A 19,368-nucleotide genomic window follows, 5' to 3' on the forward strand; every position below is an offset into this window, starting at 1 on the left:
TGTCCACATCAGTCCCCTCAGCTGGTGATTCTGGTGGTGGTTTTCTACATCAAAGTTCCCAGAGACGAGGGGAGAAGGGTCAGGTGTTGTGCCCAATTCTGACCCCCGCCAGATTATTTAGGAGATTTAGGAGTAGGTGTGGGTGAGGGGTTAGGAGTAGGGGTGGGGTTAGGTTTAGGCAATCAGGTAGCGACTTCAACAAGGGGGTAATAATTGGTAGGGGGTCGAAAACGGGCACAACACCGGGATTCAGGTGAAGCAGATGCTGTCCTGGAAGGGAGGAGTCATCTAAAAACGACGTCTATAGCCTCTATGTATTCAGCCTTTTTGTGGATTGATTCTCCTTGTCTACAGCTGGCAATGTGAGATTCTCCTGTCTCTGTCCCGTCTTCCCAAATATGTTTGTAGAGACCTCCTCTTAAGGAAATTCGCCCAAACGAATATACCTTTATTAGCCTGCTGATAATTTCAGGCCGTGGTGGGGGATTCACTGCGGTGTTTAGAAACAGTTTTTTTTTTCTGCCAGGTAGTTAATACTGGGTCTTTCTCTTCCTTTGAATTACAAATGATTAAAGTTGGTAGTACAGATTCCTTTTTATTGTATTTTAATTTGTTGTCCACCTGGTCCTATTAGCTCCTTCTTAGATGATTTTAGTGAATTTTGTTATCACCTATTCTTAAGCTCTCTAGAATTTTGATTGTTGGTGATTTCAGCATTCATATTGATGATTTATTTATTTATTTATTTATATGGATAAATTTGCAACTTTATAAATATCACTGAGTCATTTAATCTTACCAAACATGTTACTGGTCCTACTCATATTAAAGGGCATACTCGTTTTTAGTTTTGGTTTAAATGTTGGTTCTTTTCTGAAGATCTTTTTATTTCAGGTCATAACTGTATTTTATTTGACTTATTTTTTTTAATCTAGATTCATCATCATGCAGTCAGGTAATTAATTCTCGCATCATAAGTAAGCTTTATGAAAAAAAGTTTTGTGCTGCTTTTGAAAATTCCTCCATTATTATGTAAAGCAGTAGTGTTGATGTTCAAGTTCAACTTTTTAATGAGTACTGCTTTTCAATCTTGGATGAAGTTGCTCCAGTGAAATCCAGAGTAGCCCCTCTGTTTAACTCCACCCCTCGCTCTTAATAATCACACCTGTCGTTAAACTGAGCATTTGTGGAAATCTACTCGACTACTAGTTCAGTCTCAGCATTTAAGAACTTCTAAAGGAGTTTAATAACATGGTTAAGGATGCCAGAATTGAGTACTTTTCTAATCTTATATCTAGTAGCAAACATAATCCCAAAATTGACACCAGCCATAACATCGTTTCTCCTCCCTCACCTACGAACCAAATTTCATCAGTTGATGAGTGCAACAGTTTACTGTCCTTCTTTGTGGATAAGAAAAATAATATACAATATAATAATATTACATAATATTATTCCTTTCCCTTCTCTTCAAACACCCTGTACTTCCAGTTTTACTTATTATTCCTGCTGTGAAACATGATTCTTATGCAGAGGTAGTACTGAAACAAATAAAGCTCTATAAAATAGTATTGCTTTGAATCACATCCACATATCAAAACAAACAAAGAGGCCAGAAAGACCGGTTTCAAACAATAGAAATGGGAGGATGACAGAAATACCATTTAAAGAACACTTGTTCATCTGTGCCAGAAGAGACAGTAGGCATGTTTACTGTAGATGTGTGCAAGTACACAAGAATCCCACTTATAACAATTACATAACTCAACTCAATGGTCTATGCGTTCGTTCAATGCTCTCCCTAATTAACATCTTGATCCCGTCATCAAAGAGAAGCAGCTAAAATAGCACAGCGCTGTTTTCCACGAGGCTTTAGACCCACGTGCTGAAGATCCAACAGCCTCCCCAGAAACTCAAACAAGTCCCGGCTGCTAGGCAACCACAGCCGCCCCAGAAAAAGAACACCAAGGCTTGCACCAGCAGCACTGGAAACATTACATAAGATCTTAAGTGTTGGAGCTACAGGACTGAAACTGATATGGAATGAATACAAGAGAAAACAGTGACACTGGGATTGCAAAATCACTCTTTATTAGAAGAACAATTTTTAAACAACATATAGTACAGACGATTATTAGGTTTATAAATACTAAAGAATTTAACGTAAGCTAAAATGTCTATAATTCAACAGATTTTCCCTGAGAAACGACTATGAACATCTTGCAGCATATTTGCAAAAACTATTGCAGTTAGAAAGAAAATGTTTTGTGTTCAATCATTCTGTGCTGTGTATATGTGGGTATGTGTTTTGGTCACAAGGGCGGCGCTATTTTAGTCCTGAGTGTACAGTATTATTATATAATAATAGACATTTTACACTTCACATAACTCTGGGCTAATGTCTTTTTTCTTTACACTAAAGGTGCTGTAAAAGATTTTAGCTGTTTGTTTAACTTCCCCCAGACTAAGGGCCAGATTTACTAAACAAGGCAAATTAGCGCAAGAGCACAATTCCAAAAAAGCGCCAATGTGAGTGTGAAGTTATGTAGATAATCTACTGACAATCCACAAATTAAAGAACACAGACATTACAACTCATTTCTTTAATGACCAGTGCAATCTACCAAGAGCAACACAAATTTGCGCAAAATTGCAAACAAGCAGATCTTACATTCCAAATAAATTCATACGACTGGAAAAAAACACTTTCCCTTCTACCACACTCTCTGTTCTCTGTAGTGCCTCCTCCTGGCAGCAACAATCACAGCCATGTCAAGAGCAAAATGGGTTAAGATATGCTTTTGACCGGGTGGTAAATAATGGAGCAAATACGAGTAAATTGAATAATGCAACCCTTAATAAAATCATGTTGCGTGATTAATTTAAATGATCTCCTCCCATAAATTTTGCGTCTAAAGGGAAAGTCCTACAAATGCACATGCAATAAGGTCAGCTGCAAAAACAACTCTGTCCACACCAGTTCATCTCTAATTTTTCACTGCGCATCTTTAGTAAATCCTGACAGTACTTTTTTAACACCAACAAAGGGTTTACGCTGGAGCAAGCTGTTAGTAAATCTGGCCCTAAAGGTGCGATCAGATTGTTCAATACAATTTTGCGAAATTCAGTCATTATAACAGGAACCCGATTGGACGTTTTGACACATAAAAAACAAAAAAGTTCGCTATGCACATTTTTTTATGTGTTGATCACACAAATTTGCTGCATTGACGAACAAAAAGCGGCTTGGTTCGAAAATGACAGTGTGTTTAAGGTCACATTTACTATTGCTTAGTTAAAATTCGTAGGCATTTCAATAGAAATTTGGAAATTTTGCGTCAGGGCAAAAACAATACATTTGCAGATTTCACTTCAGATTCAAGTTTTTCATGTGGCACATTGCTTGAAAGTTACTTCCTCCGTGAGCAGTGCTTCATACACAATTTACTTTTTTTATGGCCAGTAAAATTCAGCGACGAAATTTTGCAGGTGAAATCCAGTAATTTCTACATGACTCTGCGCAATCTGCAAGTCAAAACATTATTCAAATTGGCCATGCGAATTCACCATGCTGAACAACAGAAAACTGCATGATTTGAAAGACATACCTGTGTGATCAATGCTTTATACAAATCTATTGACAATGGACCTTTTTTGCCTGCAAACTTCACTGATATTTACTAATGTGACCACAGCTTTAGACCATTCCGTTTCAATAGAGTGAACAGCCTAAATGTGCAAAGTTATGTTTTACAGTATGTGTCATTAAAGTGACTGAAGAACAGCATTCGCTCCAGTGATTCATACACACATGTATGAGTGTGAGAGAATTTCAGAGCTCTCGGGGGATGATGGTGAAGGGCCGTATAGGGCAGCTGGACTCTAGCTCCAGTGCAGTGAGGAAGCAGTCCGGAGCCTGTGCACTGCCTCTGCTCTGCAGCGCCTCCCCTAGGCCGCTCCAGGCCTCGTGGTTCGTGTTCTCCACCTGTATCGCATCCCTCAGCATCTTCTCCCCAAGACCCACACGGCCTGTGTGCACCAACAACTTGCCCTGTGCACAGGAAGAGAGGGAGAGTAAAGTTATTTTTTGTTCTGTCATGTGACATATTTTTACAGAACTGAACATTTGATTTGTCTTGTCGGCAAAAAAAAAAAACATGAGTGTAGGGAGTTTGTAAATGTCAATTTGAGTGACAATGTGCTGATGTTACACATCACTGTATACATAAAAGTGTTTGTATGGGTGAAGAGGAAAGTTTTAAACTTGTAATCAGTACAATACAGTTTCAGGGTACGTTTACACAACAGTAATGGAAACGGAAAAATTTTTCCATTATGTTTTTTGAAAAGTTTTGCATGCAGACGACAACGCTGTCAAAACAAGCCCTATTCGGACAGATCCATGATAAAGACTAAAAATGCTGTATTATTCTTGCCAGGCCAGTAGATGGCGATGTCACTTGGTAACGCAATATTACGCACATGCGCACTTATGCATGCCTATGCACTGAACACATAAAACACACACGCATGACGTCACAGGTTTCACAAATCCACCTTTTTGAAGTTTACACAGAGTATCATTTTCAAAAACTTGTACTTTGAAACCTGTTTTCAAGAGGTTTGCATTTTCAGGACCCCAAAACACTTGTTATGCAAATTAACAGCCAAAATGCATAAAAACGTTTCCATTTTTAGTTGAAAACTGTGTCGTGTAAAAAGGCCCCTCAGACTCATAAATTATTCAAAAATGTATACATATACAGTACATACACGCAGGTAGGGCTATCTATTTAAATGAACTGATTCTAAACTATTTGGTAGACTACATTATTAGTCTCTGAACATCTTGCTGACAATTAGGCAGATACAAAATGAAATCTCATTATCACTGTAATACGTGCAGACATATTTTGTAATTTTGTGTAATTCCCAAAATGTATTTTGTTATTCCCATTGTCCTCAAGGGCGATAAATTCTACACTTCTTTGTACTCTACACTACTAAACACTCAATATCAAGAAGACAGTGGGTAGAAAAAAAGTGACGTTCTGATCCAGGGAGGGTCTGTGTTGTACCAAATACCTTCCACTTCTCAATAATAGACTTCACTGTGCTTCTAGTCATTGATAAAGCCTTTGAAAAATTTTTGTATCCATCTCCTGACTTGTGCCAGTCCAACATTATTTTCACTACGCAGATGTCATACATTGGAACGTCACTTTCACGTGAAAGTATGTGCGACAGTTAGCGGAAGCTAGAGATTGTGGTTTATAAAATTTTAAATACACAATTTTTGGGTGAATTATCCCTTTGTCTGGCAACAATGGCTTTTTAAATTGGTTCATCTGAAAAAACAAAAAACAAAAAAAAAACTGAAAACTTTTAAAAGCCATTTGGAGGTCAAACAGATATCAGAATATATCAAACATGGCCAAAGGTTGAAAAATTATGAGAATTATCAGCTTCCTGAATCTGAAATCTCAATGTAATTTATATTGTGAATTAACAGTATGGCATGAAAAGTGTGTTTAGAACTGCATTGTATGTTGGTGTGTATGCATAGAGTTAAATTCTGTTATTTTCCCTAATCCTGCCAACAACAGCATAAATTACTCATTGCAATTACATTTCATCTTCCCTTATTTCAGCATGCACACACACACACACACACATCAATGCAGAGTTGTATTTCTGGGCACATGACTGCTGATTATGCACGCACTTTAAAAGCACATCAGAGAGGACAATGACTCCGCTGGGGAGAGAGAAAAGCGAGGAGGGAAAAGCGAGGCAGGAAACAAGCCTCTCACAGACACCAGTGAAAGAAGCAGCCACAGGCAGGGCATGTTTCGAAATATCGATCATAACACAGCTGCAGGAAAACACAGACTGACAGGCCCGTGGACCAATCACAGCTCAGTAAGAGGCTGTACTGGTGATTGGTGTTCATGAGTCTTATACCTGAAGGACTGAACAGCAAAGCACAAGCAGTAAGATTTAAAATGTAAATAGACCTGAGGCTGGTACATTTGGACATAAAATAGCTAATTTTTATATAGTGATGTAGAGATGCCTCTTGAAGAACTGATGTAGGATCACAGCCCTGCATCTGAACTCTACAAATCCAACGGGATATTGATCCCATCCAGCTGGGACAAGCTACGATTACAAGTGTCAGTTACTAGACAGACAATACACACACAGAGTACAAACACTAATTCATGTGTATTCAAGCAGACATGAACACAGACACACCACTGATTCATGTGCAAACACACAACTAGATTATCAGAAAAACACAATAGCCAGAACATTCACACATGCAGAGACTCATATTCTCACTGTTGTTTCTCGAATTGAAATAAAATTGAAATTACGATATGACTTAGTGCAATTATCAAAATGCAAAGGAAATTTTAATTAAATTAATATATGATCCAAGAGTTTTAAAACAAAGTGCTGCGGCATTGTGTTAATTTCTACATGTGAACTGACTTGAGTTGAATTACATGACATTTCTGGCCTTTGTAGAGCTACTTATTACGGAATTGTTTCAAAATTGATCAATTTTACACCGTTATTGATCTGAACTGAATCAACATTGAACAGACTTGAGCTGAATAATGACACTATTTTCTTTTTTAGAGCTGCAGTACAGCAGGATTTGAATTGTCTCCATAGTTAAGTTTCCATAATTGAAACTGCTATTTTTCCTGTTTATGCTGCGTTATGTCTGTATTGTATAAAGCGCTGTAGAAATAAAGGTGACTTGACTTGACATGAGCAGCTCACGATCCAGTGTTTTCTGCCAAAATAAGATAATAATGTATAAAATAATACATGTTTGAAAATTAAGAAATTAAAACATAAGTATCAGTACTGTAAATTTTCAGTACTGTAAAATAAAACTGATATTTTTATTTTATTTTATTTAGTTTTTTTTTTACAGTGAAATAATATTACTACAGTAATACTTTAATATTATAATATTATTACAGCATAATATTTATCTTATTTGTTTAATATATGTATTTAATGTATTTTATAATAATTGTATTATTATTATTATTATTGATATATAATAACAAGAATTTTGGTCAAATTGTGCAGCCCTACAAAAAAGCACAACAAACCTGGAACTCTTTAAAGAAATGCATTTTAAAATGTTATTAATAAAAAAAAAAAGAAAGAAAAATTTTTTCACGGTTAATGTATTAATGCATTTTGACCATAAAATGAAATATAAGGTAAAATACTTGTTTTTTTTTTTTGTACTGTGGAACAATAGTTTTACAATAATAATATTTCTTATTTTAATATTTTTATTTAAAAAACAATGATAAGAATAAGAAAAATAGAATACAATACATTTTAAATAGCTAATTTAGTAAAAAAATATATATATATATATATGAAATTGCGATTAGATTTCCCTCTCTGAGTCTGGGAGTGAATGAGCTTGCTTACCAGATGGTTCCCAAAATAGAAAAAATACAATAGAAAGCATCCCAGCATGCCAAGTGTAACATGTTACAACATGGTGACTTAGTGCATGTGCATGATGACCAAAGCAAAAAACATCAGCCTGTAAAAGCGTAAAGCGCACTCATGCCACGTCTCATATAAAATGGCCTTAACACTGGTTCTATGTCTCATTATCAGCTCCCTTGCACTGTTTGATACAACTGTCTGGTTGCTAGGCATCCCATAAAGGACTGAGAAGGAGTGAAGTGTTATAAATAATGTATTTGCATTATCTAATCAGCTGACAGGCCAATGGAAGAGAGCCAGAAAGAAGAGCGATAGAAAGAGGGAGGGAGAAAGCCACAGAAAAACCGAAAGGTCCCAGAAAGAGAATAAAATGAGATGCAGAGTCACAGCTCACTGTGGCTATACTCAGATGACATGAGATTGTGTTTGACTTACCTCAGCTGACATCTCTAAATGAAAAATACCCAACCAGATGCCTTGAGCAATGACTCAGACACACGTTCATGTGGATCCCACAGCAGCAGATTCATATATGCTGTCAGTGTGAGGGTTTATGATGTGACCAAATAAAAATTGGCATGAATCAAGCAGAGGTCCTCTGTCCTCAGCTGCACCCTGCCATCTCCCATCCTCACTGAAAGGAGTAGTTCCTCAAAACTGACGTTGTTGTTTTATGGCCCATGGGACATAAAGGGGCCACATTTGAAGCCTCTCCCACATTTTGGCTATATTATTTTGTGTTTGATGAAATAAAGAAAAATACCTGAGCCCAAAATAAAACTAACTGAAGAAAACAAAGCCTATTTGTAGTATAACAATATTACTTTTTTTAAAGCATTGTGACATTATAATTTTAAGCATGCCCCTCTCTTTAGCACAATGACAAATCATTATTATTACTATCAAAATAAAATAAAATTGATAATATTGTTTAAATAAAAATACTATTCAAAGCATCATGGTAGTATTGGTTGTACTTTGGACTGTTTAGACTGACTAAAATAATGATAATGGATAGCTTTCTGAAAAAATACTGTCATGAGATTTTTATTTAAAATAAAGGAAATTACAAAAAAAGTAAAACATCTAGATTCTAGATGCATTACATTAATTAACATTTGGAATGTAAATGTATTTTAATTTAATTTTTTATTTTTTTAAGTCTGCATGAAATGGCATTTTCTAAATGCATGCTATGTATTATAAATTATTCAGAGTTTTCTTTTTTCGTTTTTATTTTGATCTTGTAATGTTTAATCAAAATATCATATTTAAATCCATTGAAATGACTGATACTGTATTTCTCCAATCATTTTGTCCACTTAAATAATCGACTGTAAGCTCACATTCAGATCTGCTTCCATATAATCAACAACCAATGGATTTAATCAAGTCCTGCCCTACATGTTTTTCTTTTTTAATAATCTTTTCAATAATAATAATAATAATAATAATATACATCACAATATGGAAGGAAAGTTCTGTTTCTACTTCAGTTACATCACAACTTTATGGAGAACTTGTGTGACTTGGAAATGTTTCCATGAGATTTACCTGGTTTTGGAAAAACATAGTAAACTGTGTCATAATTTTCCATTTTTGGGTGAACAGACAGGCTCTGAAATAAAATGTCTCGGAGAAAGGACAGAAGTAATGAGAGTGCTGCTGCTGTAGTCACAGGTGTCATGAAGAACAGAAATGTGTAACCTCTCCTCATTGGATCCAGCTGATGAAAACCTCAAAACTCCACATTGGTTCAATCATAGCTGCTTAATGCTGAGAAATCAGTGCTTCACAGTGCTGTGATGCTCTGATAAAGACCAGCTGTGTGTGTGTGTGTGTGTGTGTGTGTGTGTGTGTGTGTGTGTGTGTGTGTGTGTGTGTGTGTGTGTGTGTGTGTGTGTGTGTTTGAACTATGAAGGGCATCACCAGCTAGCTCAGAATTAGTTCTCAACAGCTCAGGGAATTGATATTGTACGTCTTTTGTCCAAAAATAGCGGGGATGTGTGCTCTGATTGGCCAGATATAGGGAGAAAATGGCCTAGCTTCACTCCAGTTACTCCAGTGAAGATGAGTAATGAAGGGCCCGACATTATGTAGTCACAATCAGAGCAGAGAGTGGAGGCAGAGCTAATGTTAGCACCCTTCACTGTGGGTTGTAAAGATGTATGTACTGTACTGTAAATACAGTAATTTGCATATGCAATGACTCAATCATCATATCCCAGGACATCAGTGGTCTTCAAAGCTTTTCACGTTGACTAACACGAAATGTTCCTTAATATGAATTTATAATATCTTAGTTTTTGGTTTGTCTCTCTTTTGCTTTAATGACAGCTGCACTAGAGCTGCATGAACTCCAGAAGTTTGTGTGAAACATGATTTGCGAATGATCAGAAGAACGTCATGAGCTTCAATGGAAGCAAGAACATTGTACTGTCTGTACAAAAGGTCATATTATCACAATTAATTGACAAAAATACCAGATTTTCTTTGTAGTCTCAGACTGTTGGATTTTGAGCAACGTTGTTTTAGTTTTATTTATATACTATTACAGTATTTATTAGTATTTGAATTAATAATTTTAGTTAGTATTTATTTCTCTTCAATTAGTTTTTATTGCTATATTTTATGTTTTCATTTAAATTTTTAGTTTAAGTAATTTTGTTGTGTTTTTGTATATATATATATATATATATGATATGATATAATGTAAAATTTATATATATATCTATATATATATACTATATATATATATATATATGATAATATAATATTTATATATATAGTTTTAGTTTTAGTAATTTTAGCACTTCAACTTATTTTGGTTAGTTGCCATGGCAACATTTAAATTTTTGTAGTTTTAATGTTAAGTTTTTAAAAGTTTGTTTTTCATCATATATTGCATTTTATTTAAGCTTTGTTTGAATTACAAGGCAGTCATTTCAGAAATCCATGTGATCGGGAATTTCATGTGAGGTCTAAAAATGTAATTAAAAATAATTTTTCTTAATTTAAATAAATCTTCAATAAAATAAAATAATGTAAATATTAAATGTAATACTTAAATTACTAAAACTGAAATAGCAATAGATTTAAATAAACAATAAAATGACAAAAATACAAAAACAAAATTACTAAAATAAATTACATTTTTAAAATAAATAAATAAACCAAAAGGCTAACACAAAGTATTATATAGAATAGGACTATAATATTGTGATTTTTGTGTTTCATACATATATTTTAAGTTTTTATGTTCATTTTATTTTAAGTTTTGTAATTTTGTTATGTGCTTTTGTCATTATTGTTATAATTTTATTACATGTTTTAGTAATTTTAGTACCTCAATATTAACTTATTTCTTTTAGTTGCAAAGGCAACAATGTTTATATATTTATAATTAATACAATATAATATAATAAATCATTTATTTTAAGTATATAAATAATATATAAATAATTTCACCTTAATTTCAATTATTGAAAATGACTTAAGTTATTGGTAACAACAGTGGTATGGGTTGAAGATGTTACAGTGAGTAAGTGTGTGTGTGTGTGTGTGTGTTTTTGTGTGTGTGTGTGTGTGTGCGCGTGTGTGTTGTGTGTGTTGTGTGTGTGTGTGTGTGTGTGTGTGTGTGTATGTGTGTGGGTGTTTGTGTGTGTGATGTACAGCATGTGTCACTCACCAGGTGCAGCAGTATGTGGTGTCCTCTGGGGTTGATGGCGAGAGCTTCATCATACAGGCTCTTGGCCTCCGTGTCGTTGCCCCTGAGCTCGGCCACGCGGCCCTTGAGCAGCAGCACTGAGTGTGAGGTGGGGAAGAGAGTTCCTGCCTCCTGCACACAGAACTGAGCTTCCTTCATCCGCCCATCAGCCATAAACAACTCTCCTGCTCGGCACCACATCACAAAACATACAAGAATATTATGAGATAAACAATAACCCATAATTGCATGAAAAATTACATTATTACAGTTACAACTCTCCTCTTTCAGTGACTGATTTGTCATATTGTGAGATTCTCTTATTGATATCATTGAGGCATGATGATTTATCTTTATGAAACATCTCTGACTTCACAGCCGTGACACAGCCATCTGGAACATCAACACTCTCAAAGACGTATCTGCTGCCACAGCATCAATACTCGCTCAGAGTAAAGCACTGAATACCAACATGCTCCGTCATTTCAGACAAGCTTAGCTTCAACCAGGAGAATCGAACACATGTAGCATTTTCTTCTGTCCAGATGATTTAGAATGCAGCTTTGGCAGCATATTTGCGATTGCAGATATGTTTTGACCTCCCCCCTCCACCCATTCTCATGGTCATGTCTAAATAAGGCCATGTGCGGAGCGCTGTGTAAGCATCCGCAGCTCTACTCTGGCATTTAGGACTCACCACAGCAAATAAACTGTGTTCATATCAACTGCTGTCTGTTGTGTGTTTGTGTTTGTTTACACAGAATCACTGGTAGGACAATTTAGGCAGCAACGACACCAAGAAAGAAGGTTGTTACAAACCAAAAAATGGCGTACATGTTCATTATAGTGTTTCAAAGATGTATTGTGACCAGTGTATTAAAAAGTTTTCTTCACACTTATCTAAATTAATTCAGACTGAACTTCTTAGCATCCAGACTGCATACTTTGTTTTGTAGATAATCTAAATAGGAATCATTGTGATTTGGGAATGTCGCGTGAGGGTGACAGATATCCCTATGATCTCCCCATTAATCTGCAACAGGTTAAAGTTGGTCATGTTAAGTCGGCAAAAATTCAAAAGTCATCTTCTTTAATTAAAATATAGCTCAAATTATATATATATATATATAGATATATATATATATATATATATATATATATATATATATAAAATTTCAGCTATATTTTAATTTTATTTTAAAATATTTATAATTTATATATATATAATATATATATATATATATATATATATATATATATATATACAGTATATATATTAATGAAAATTACAAATGTTGCTGAAATAAACACATTTTAATACTAAAATTAACAAAACTGAAATGAAAATAAATGAAAGCTAAATAGAAAAAATAATAATAATAAATGACAAAACACAACAAAATTAATTTAAATTTTATTTGAATGATAAGTGAAATATTTTTATTATGAAATACTATAATAGTAATACTAAAATAACACTGGTTTGAAAGTGACTGTGATCTCATACATCACACTATTGATTTCATACATTGCTACACTATTGCCAATAAATAACGGACTTTTTTGTATGTAAAATTTCACCAAAATTTTGCAAATGTGTACTTATGTATTTCATACTTTTGGGAAATTTAGGATAGAGAGTTTGGAAATTTCCCACTGATTTTGTTGAAATGCTTAACATTCAAAATGCAACTGACAATGATGGTGTTATTGTAATATTTGCATACTGGTTGTCTTTCAAATAATTATTTGCATAGTGAGCTGTGATAAATGCAACTGACAATGATGGTGTTATTGTAATATTTGCATACTGGTTGTCTATGGTGAGTGTCATGACAACAATTAAATAAAAAATAAAAAATCTAAATTTTAATTAAAAAACACAATTTTACATTTGAAATATAAAATAAATATACAATACATATTAAAATATTTAATATTATTTATTATAATGTGCTATTTCGGCACATAGCACATAACAACATTGACACATTACGACTACGTTCACTGGGCCCTCACAATTTTGAACCATCAGTATGACATCACACTCATTCTTTATGTCAATTGGCCGCTCTGCTTGTGCTCCCACATTCACTCATTTGTACAGAATCAGGATGTGGCCCATTTTAGACAGGAAATGAACCCATGCCAGAGGAATGCTGGGAATGGGAACAAGAGGGCACAAACACCCAGTGTAAGATCCCTGGGAAGCGCATTTCATGCAGAGCAGCATATAAATAACGCAAAAAATAACAACCAAATAATGTCATAATACACCAAGGACTTCCCAAATGTATTAAGGTCAACATTAAATAATGACTGACCTTTTGAGCACGTCTTACAGGAAAATAATGTCAGCAAACAGCTATTTATGCCCTTCTAAAATATTACAAAAATATTTTTAACTTGTAATTTATTTCTGGTTAACATTAATAAAAGTTACAGAAATAATAAGCAATAACAATATATTAGAAAAGGAAGTGTAACTGCTACACTTACGACATACCTGCTTGCAGCCAGATGCGTTCCAGGGTGGTCCAAATGTAGGCGGGGCCATGCCTGTGGGTGGAGCTGAGGGCCGACACCTCTGACATGGCCTGCTCCAGACGGGACACAGCTAGAGATGGGGCGCTCTGAGACCCTGATACAACATGACACACGTCTCAGTCACATAAACACACACACAATCACACACACTTATGATACACACCGGTCTCTGTCTCCTGGAAGTCTGGGAGCATGAGATGGAGGCCGCTGGGTTTCCTGCACAGCGGGCCTGGGTCAGGAGGTATGCTGCTGGTGTCATCCTCCTCACTGGAACAGAGAGCAGAATGATTAAATCACAACATACAACACAGACACACCTGAGACACTCACTCGTACATGCAGCACATTACCTGGGACGGGTAAAATCATAGCGACTTAGCCACAGCTGCAGCATTTCTGTACAGGTCTGTAAAGCAGCAGCGGGTCCGAACAAAACCTCCTCCAGCTTCACTTTGGTAAACAGAAGGCTAAAACACACACAATAACAATGAATAAACTATAGAGACAGAATGAGAAAGTCCTGGATCCCACAAAAACAGTATTTTTTTAATCAAACCTGATAATACAGGATTATATATATTTTTGAACGTTCTTAAAATATTAAGCAACACAATTGTTTTCAACACTGATAATAATTAGAAATGTTTCTTGAGCAGTATATTAGAATGATTTCTGAAGGATCATGTGACACTGAAGAATGGAGTAATGATGCTGAAAATTCAGCTTTGCATCACAAGAATAAATTACATTTTTAATCAAATGAATGCAACCTTGATAAGCATTAGAGACTATTCAAAAACGTTTACAACTCAGTCACTGTCAATAAACATTTCCTGAACCGAGCACCTATAAAGCAAAGGCAGCAGCATCCAGATCACGAGCCACTGCCACTGAGATAGTATGAATGCTAACGGATAGTTTTCTGCGGGTATTACAGACCTCCTTGGGTCAGCTGTCTGGGGACGTTCTTCCCCTGAACTGTCCCTCAAGGTTTAGTGAGTGGGTGGACGTCTGTGTGTGCTGAAGGGTGGAGGGGTGAAGTTGTGTATGTGTGTGCTATTAAGAGTGTGTGTGTAAACAGGGCAGCAGAGCATTCACCCCAGTGAGAAAGAGATCCAGAGAGACTGGAAGATCATCCTTCTGCGACGGATCATTGTAGCATGGTGGTGAAGTACATATATAAATCTGAATACACAGGGATACACTTCAGTTTAGCCTAGGAGGACTAAAGCTAAAACTGCTGTACAGACAAAATGATCAATACCCTATACAGGACAGTGACAGTGTTATTTTAGTATTATTAATACACTTCTATAGTATTTATTATTATTTTGAATTATATTTTTAATTTTATGTGCTTTTGTCATTTTTAAATTTAATTCATTTGTATTTCTTTTTAGTAATTTTTGTACTTCACCTTATTTTCTTTCAGTATAAACAATTTTTGTTAAATTTTTCCAAATGTCTCATCTAATATTTATATTCTATTTTATTTCAGCTTTATTTCAAATAGAAAGAACCATTTTTATTTGTTTTAATTTTAGTTAATAATGACACTGGGCCAGGAGAACTGGACTGGAGGTCAGGGAGCAACTGGAGATCAGGTGCAGGTGAAGTCAAGGGAACATTTCCTCATTTGGAAATAAATGGACAGATCACTTAAAAGCAATAAAAATCTAATATTCAAAGTCTACATGAAATTAAAATTTACTTATTTTTTTTATTATGTCAGATTAAAGAAGTAAAATAGGTGATCAAATGATAAAAAACAACTGATTTTACTTTACATGCACCATGTTTCATTCTGCCTCCTCCCATACATCAACAAACAGAGTTTCTAGAAAGTTGAGATCACTTTTTCCAGTAATAAAGTGTTGATTTGTTTTCTTCAGAGGCAGAGGTTCTTAGAATGAGATGTGTGACAATACGACCATTGTGAAGCACAAAAGATTCAGTGTGTTTGTGTGTGAGAGGCTGGGTCTTTACACACTCCTTTGTGTTACACTGATTTAAACTTGAACCTAATTATTTTCTCTCCACTCTCGTCTTGAGTGCAACACTGACCCCACATGGTTATGTGAAAACTGAAAATATTCCGAAGAAAATGTGTACATTTCCCCCCAAAAATTATTAAAGTTTAAAACTATGTAACAGTAGGTCAAAAGGTACTGTCAAATGTTAGTGGATCATGCGATGAACTATAAATGTAGTTACTCGCTGCATTAAAGTCTGAAATCACTGCAACAACAGCTGATTAAAATGAAGGGGGAAAAAATGAAGCTCTGAAGAAAGATTCTGCAGTTGCGTTCTGATGCCACTAGGATTTATATTTTGCTTTCTAATGCAGTTATAGGTATAGTTTCTTTCTAGTGTGGAACATAAAATAAGTTATTTTGAAGAATGTCCAAGTTGCTGGTAGGGAAATAGTAGGGAAAAAATGGAAGTCGATGGCTACCAGTAACTGTTTGGTTTTGGTTCAACAGAAGAAAGAAATTCATGCAAGTTTGGAACAACTTGAGGTTGAGTAAGTGATGACAGCATTTTCATTTTGGGGTGAACTATCCCATGAAACATTCTAATGCAGCTCACTGGAGGTTGCAGACAAATATATTAAGGCATAATATTTAATCAAACTGCTAAATAAAGATCTTATAGGATTTAAGACTGCAATAGTGCAATAATACTGTAATATTTCACTGTAAAGCTGCTTTGAAAAAGCACTATTTTAATAAAAGTTGTTTGACTTGATATTCGGACAAAGTATAGCTCACCCCAAAATGAAACTTTTCTGTGGAACATGAAAGAAGATATTTTGAGAAATGTCTCAGTATTTTTGTCAATACAATGGATGTCAATGGCAGCCAAAACAATTTTTTTTTGTGTTCTTGTGAATGATGAAACTCAGGTTAAAATGGATACCACTTTATTCTGATAGTCCACTTTAGGCATTCTACTAACTTTAACTTTGCAACTACTTACATGTTCAGCTACCAGACATTAGAATATTAGTAGACTGTCTGCTTAATAACACTTTATTTTAATGGTCCCTCAACAGACATGTATCTTTGCAGATGCAAAGTTAATTATACTTAGTGTAATGTCTAATGACATGTGGTTCAGAAAATTAAAATTTTGGGATGAACTATCCTTTTTGAAGTAGAACAAACACCTAAAACATACTTAAAGTTGTCCGGGTGCTGGATAATGGCGAGTTTAAGCGTATCAAGGGCATGCTGGTAGTGTTTCTGGGCACTGAGCAGTAGAGTCAGCAGGTGTAGAGAGTGCAGATCATCCCCATGAATATTCAGAGCCAACTGCAACGGCTCCATCGCTTCTGACACCTACCGCAAACACAAGAGGTCACATACAGTAGATGGGAATATGATGAGATAAAGAACTAATCCCACAATAATATGACCTTGACCGTCATACGTGTAAACAAAAGCTACAAAAATCCACAGTCATGCAAAATAAGAAGAGAGAATAATGTAAATTTATTTTCTTGGAAGATATGGAGAACAAAAATCTGATATCCTGACACGATTCTGCATCTAGTCAGTGAGATCGATGTGTTAATGTGCTAACCTGTCGGACCAGAGCGAGCTGCAGAGAGAGGTAGAAGGAGATCTGAGGGTCCTCAGGGTCCAGTGCATGTGCTCTGAAGACAAAAAACAAGTCTATGTGAAGTTTGCATCACCTTAGTACCAGGCTGACCTCAGCCAGTCATCTCACAACTTACTCTTCACTAAGTGTACATGCAGGAATTAATTGTGACACTGCATTTCTTTAAAGAAATTGTTGAACTGCATAGTAATATGATTAAAACCCATTTAATTTGAAAGCATTAGCATGTGTAAATGAACTGATTCAGATTCATAATCAAGTTTCCATAACACATTAACTATAACCAAAATATCTGTGAAATATTTGCTTATTGTAAATATTATTTTTAGGTTAACATTCATTTATGTATCACCAGTTTCAGACTGATCAATAATCATGAGATAATTTGTGATTGTACTTTTTTTTCTGTTGACAGCACTAGTTTTAATTAATTTAATAATTGCATATAGATACACTACTGTGCAAAAGAAACTAAAAAACTGATTTTCATTTGGCAAAAAAGTAACAGTAATGTCTTTTACATTGTTGCATATTTCAATTTCAAATAAATGCTGTTCTATTGAACTTTCTATTAATTAAATAATCCTGAATATATCATGGCTTCCATATAAATATTAAGCAGCACAATTTCAGCACTGAAAATAAGAAATGTGTCTTGAGCAGCAAATCATCATATTAGTAGGATTTCTGAAGGATCATGTGACACTGAAGACTAGGGTAATGATGCTGAAAAATCAGCTTCACCATTACAGGAATAAACTACATTAAAATATATTAAAATAGAAAACAGTTATTTTAAATTGTAATAATATTTCATAACAATACTGTTTTTAATCAAAGAAAAGCAGCCTTGGTGAACATACAAGACTTCTTTCACAAAAGTTAGACAAATCTTACAGACCCTAAACTTTGAAACTGTGGTTTTAGCAGCTAGTTTTAATATCAATAAAAGGCATAGTATAAACTGAAACAATTCCCACACAAAGTGGGTGGCTGAAGCCTCCTTAACACAATCTGTGTAAAGTACACACGATGAAATATAAGAGGTAAACATCAAGCGTACTTCCGTAGTGACTGCAGCGCTCTTCTGTTGAACTCATCGCGATCAGCTTTCAGCGGAGCTGCAAACACACAGTGAAAGAGTCACTGCAGACATGAGGGAGCAGAGAGCAGCTGAGGACAGCTGGGGGCCTGGATCATTCTTTCGCTTCAGAGAAGGTAATCACGGATACAGGCCGGGCTTACCGTCAGAGGCCTGCAGACTACGGCACAGTCCGATGGCCAGATGAGCTCGAGGAAGAGACTCCCCAGCACACTCTCCTAAAGCAACCACACCTGCTGAGAGGGACACTGCATCCTCCAGCTGACACACACACATTTACACATGCATTAGATGTTTGGATGATTTATATCAGTGCTTCTCAACTTACAACGAGATATACTGGTGGAGTAGTGTAGCGGTTAAAGATCTGACCTGGAAACTTCAAACCCAACAAGAAACGTTCCAGAATTTATTATCTGTGACCATAAACTATACAGTCACTTTGGAAACAAGCATAAGCTAAATAAAAAATAAGATTTCAGATTAAAAAAAATGTCACTCAATTAACATAAGGTAATGAAAACTGTGAGAATATGAAAACTAAAATGTTTTATGTTTTTGAAAGCAGTCTATTATGCTCACAGAGGCTGCATTCATTTGATCAAAAATAGAGTAAAACACTAATATTGTGAAATATTATTACATTTAAAAGAACTTTTTTCTATTATTTTAATTGTGTTTTATTTTTAATTTAGTTGTTTTTATGTTTTGTTGTATTTAATCAGATTTATTCATGTATTTTGTGTCACATGATCCTTCAGAAATCATTCTAAAATAAAAAATCTTTGGTGCTCAAACAGTTTCCACAAAAGTCATATTAATGACAGTCATATTAATTTTACCGTTTTTACTTTATTTTTGACCAAATAAACAAAGCCTGGGTACACAAAAGAAA

At 35.0% G+C, this 19,368-nt stretch overlaps 1 protein-coding gene across 1 annotated transcript in view; it reads right to left on the bottom strand.

Annotated features, from left to right (window-relative positions):
• Positions 1 to 2,069: 2,069 nt before the first annotated feature.
• Positions 2,070 to 19,368, bottom strand: part of LOC109048714 (tetratricopeptide repeat protein 7A-like) — a 35,623-nt gene continuing 18,324 nt past the window's right edge. The window contains exons 13-21 of the mRNA XM_042768513.1: positions 18,617 to 18,734; positions 18,435 to 18,492; positions 17,333 to 17,405; positions 16,928 to 17,088; positions 14,098 to 14,214; positions 13,911 to 14,014; positions 13,707 to 13,841; positions 11,183 to 11,385; positions 2,070 to 4,051 (exon numbers count right to left, since the gene is read on the bottom strand). Coding sequence (XP_042624447.1) covers positions 3,833 to 4,051; positions 11,183 to 11,385; positions 13,707 to 13,841; positions 13,911 to 14,014; positions 14,098 to 14,214; positions 16,928 to 17,088; positions 17,333 to 17,405; positions 18,435 to 18,492; positions 18,617 to 18,734 — 1,188 coding nt within the window. The 3' untranslated portion in view covers positions 2,070 to 3,832. The remainder of the gene's footprint in view (positions 4,052 to 11,182; positions 11,386 to 13,706; positions 13,842 to 13,910; positions 14,015 to 14,097; positions 14,215 to 16,927; positions 17,089 to 17,332; positions 17,406 to 18,434; positions 18,493 to 18,616; positions 18,735 to 19,368) is intronic.

The sequence above is a fragment of the Cyprinus carpio genome, chromosome A13, assembly GCF_018340385.1.
Source record: "Cyprinus carpio isolate SPL01 chromosome A13, ASM1834038v1, whole genome shotgun sequence".
Lineage (NCBI taxonomy): Eukaryota > Metazoa > Chordata > Actinopteri > Cypriniformes > Cyprinidae > Cyprinus > Cyprinus carpio.